This window comes from Spinacia oleracea, chromosome 6 (assembly GCF_020520425.1).
Source record: "Spinacia oleracea cultivar Varoflay chromosome 6, BTI_SOV_V1, whole genome shotgun sequence".
NCBI lineage: Eukaryota > Viridiplantae > Streptophyta > Magnoliopsida > Caryophyllales > Amaranthaceae > Spinacia > Spinacia oleracea.
Genome location: NC_079492.1, coordinates 121,557,767 through 121,560,909, shown reverse-complemented (window position 1 = coordinate 121,560,909; position 3,143 = coordinate 121,557,767). Strand labels below are relative to the sequence as shown.

The 3,143-nt window shown below is 39.2% G+C and overlaps 1 protein-coding gene across 2 annotated transcripts; it reads left to right on the top strand.

Moving 5' to 3' along the window:
• Nucleotides 1-1,718: 1,718 nt before the first annotated feature.
• LOC130464214 (uncharacterized) lies at nucleotides 1,719-2,900 on the top strand. 2 transcript variants are annotated; one of them, XR_008924560.1, is made up of 3 exons: nucleotides 1,719-1,927; nucleotides 2,018-2,222; nucleotides 2,823-2,900. XR_008924560.1 is itself a non-coding variant. In XM_056833679.1 (2 exons), exons 1-2 carry the CDS (start codon nucleotides 1,721-1,723, stop codon nucleotides 2,219-2,221), a joined length of 411 nt encoding a protein of 136 aa, XP_056689657.1. In that variant the 5' UTR covers nucleotides 1,719-1,720. The 2 variants fall into 2 exon arrangements, 1 of the variants encoding a protein (XP_056689657.1); XM_056833679.1 differs by lacking the exon at nucleotides 2,823-2,900 and having other exon boundaries at nucleotides 2,018-2,221.
• Nucleotides 2,901-3,143: the final 243 nt, after the last annotated feature.

Genomic DNA, 3,143 nt, shown 5'->3' with positions numbered 1-3,143 from the left:
ACACCATAAGAGGGGGAGAGGGAAACAGAAGCAAAACAACACTGAAACTGAAGAGAGGGAAGCCACTTTTTATGTTGGGCAACAGTTTGAGAATCCAAAGACATTTAGGAAAGCAATCATAGATTATTCAATTGATAAAGGAAGAAACATTCCATTTTCTAAAAATGATTCCACTAGGGTTTGTGCAGAGTGTGAGCACAAAGATAAAGGTTGTAAATGGAGAATTTGGGCTTCATGGGAGAGAGGAAGAAGGTCATTTACAGTGAAAACATTTGTCAGTGAGCACACTTGTGGTAGGACACCTATCATTAAGAAGATGACTTCACATTGGATTGCAGAACACTACCAGAATCTGTTTAAGGTTAACCCTTACATGAGAGTGCAAGATATTCAGGAAACCATTTGGTTAGAAAAGGGTATAAGGGTGAGCAAAGACAAGGCTGCCAGAGCTAGGAGAAGGGGTCAAGCACTGATTGTTGGTGAATACAAAGAGCAGTATGCATTACTCCCAAGGTATGCAGCTGAGATACTAAGAAGCAATCCAGGGAACACAGTGAAGTTGAAGTTGGATGCAAATGTGTTTGACAGACTGTATTTGTGTTTTGAGGCACTTAGGAAAGGGTTCTTGGCAGGATGCAGACCTTTCATATCACTTGATGGATGTTTCTTAAAGGGACCATTTGGGGGTCAATTGTTAGTAGCAGTAGGGAGGGATGGAAACAATCAAATGTTCCCTTTGGCTTGGGCTGTTTGTGAGGTTGAGAGCACTGACACATGGAGTTGGTTTCTAGAACTTCTAGCTACTGATTTAGGCACTAGTGAAGGAGCAGGGTACGCTTTCATGTCTGACCAACAAAAGGGTTTACTTGCTGCTGTGTCAAATGTGTTTCCACAAGCTGAAAGTAGGGTGTGTGCAAGGCATGTGTACTGTAACTTTAGGGGAGTGTTTGGAGGTGGTTTAGAGTACAGAAAACAATTTTGGACTATTGCAAAAAGCAACACAGTAAATCACTTCAATGAAAACATTGAAGTAATGAGGGGTATTTCACATGAAGCTGCTGAAGACCTACTGAAAAGGAACTACAAGAAATGGTGTAGGGCGTTCTACACTCCATTATCTTGTTGTGACAGTGTAGACAACAACATGAGTGAGGTGTTTAATGCATACATCTTGAGTGCAAGGCACAAGCCTATTATTACCATGTTGGAAGATATCAGAGAGGGTTTGATGGAAAGACTGCATAAGAAAAGAGATTTCATTGGGAAAAAGGAGATAATGTTGTGTCCTAGGATCCAAATTCAGTTAGAGAAACACAAAATTTGGGCTAGGGGTTGGAATGCATACTGGGATGGTGGGTTTTGCTATGGAGTAAGAGAAGGTGCAACACAGGTTAAGTATGTGGTGGATCTGAACCAACATACTTGCAGTTGCAATGCATGGCAGGTGAGTGGGATTCCATGCAAACATGCAATTGTTGCTATATGGAATAAATTAGACCACCCAGAACAATATGTCAATGCATATTTCTGCAAACAGACCTACATGAAGGCATATGAATTTTTTTTAGAGCCTTTAAATGGTCCTCAAGAGTGGCCTACTTCTGATAGCATTGTTGTGGCTCCAAAGGTGAAAAAGGTCAATGGAAGACCTAAAACAAAGAGGAGATATGGTGTTGGAGAGGTAACTGCATCTGGTAAGCTGAAGGGAACAGGTTGTTCTATGAAATGCAGCTTATGTGGTGTGATAGGCCACAACAAAAGGGGTTGCAAGAATGCCCCTAAGCAACAACAACACAGCAACAATCATGCTACTGCAGAGCAGACCACACCACAGCAACAACACCCAAGAACCAGTTCAGCTATACCAATGCACAATAGGGGTGTGGGTATTTATACCTACCCAAATGGGTATCAAAGAATAGCTACTGTAAGTCATTCAATATACTCAAATTCTTTCTTACATGTTACTTTACTGTACTGAAGCCAACTTGTTCCTAATTTGAGTAAATAGATGCAGCCTATATCACAACACTTCCCCACACCACAGAGGCAAAGACCTCCTGCAGCTTTCTATTCTGATCATGGGGGTGAGCAAACCATCTACTCCTTCCCTGCACATGACTTCCCATTGTCACAGACTCAACCAAGCCAAGGACACACAATATCAAGCCAAGCATTGCAGGATCTTGCAATGGCTAGAAGATTAGAAAAAAGACCATGAGGTTAGATTTTATTGAATTTAAAGTCTTCATTACATTTCATTAGTGCAGATCATTACATTTTACCTACCCACTTAACCCACTTAACTTAAAACAAACCAGATAAAAAAAAACAGAACCACTAGGATTACAACCCACACTTCACATTTCACACTAATAGGTCTTCTCATCTTGCTCATCACATAGTCTGCCTCCCTCTTCCTTGCATAATTGTTAGCTTCACTAAGTTTTGTCCTAAAACTATCAACTTCAGCAGCAAGGCTTTGTTTATCTTGCATTAACCCTAGTATGACAATTGTTTGCCAAGTTGTTGGTTCTTGTTCATCAATCCATCTAAAAAAGATGCAACCCCTTCTGTTTGTTTCAACATCATAATCTGGACAAGCAATGAACCTCCTTCCAGGATTTTCTTTTGTCCATGCCTTTTGAATGGATACTGTGAATCCACAGTAGCACCTCTTAGGGTGTTCATTATCACCATTGTTGAACAAAGAGATAGCCCTGTTCATCATTCTGCAAATAAATTACGTTTTAATAATTATTTCCTAAATATGTTAATTATTGTTAAAATAAGCTAACTTAAGATTTTTAAAAAAATGGCAGAAAAATACCTTTTTGTTGAGAAGAGTCAGCTATGGTGGAGCAACAGAGAAAAAACACAGAGCAGAAAATGGAGAAGAAAGAATTTTTTTTTTAAAGTGTTTTATTGTTGTTTTGTTGTGCATGGAATGTTAAATACTCTGTTTTTTGAGAGCCTCAACGGCTATATTTTTGTAAAAAGCTAACTGAAATGAATTTCCCTTTATTTAATTATCGGTTTTTTCATGAAATACCCTCGAAGTTTCGCGTAATGCACCAAATACACCCGCGTGTTTCAAAATACATAATATACCCCTATTTAAACTTATTTGCACTAAATATCCC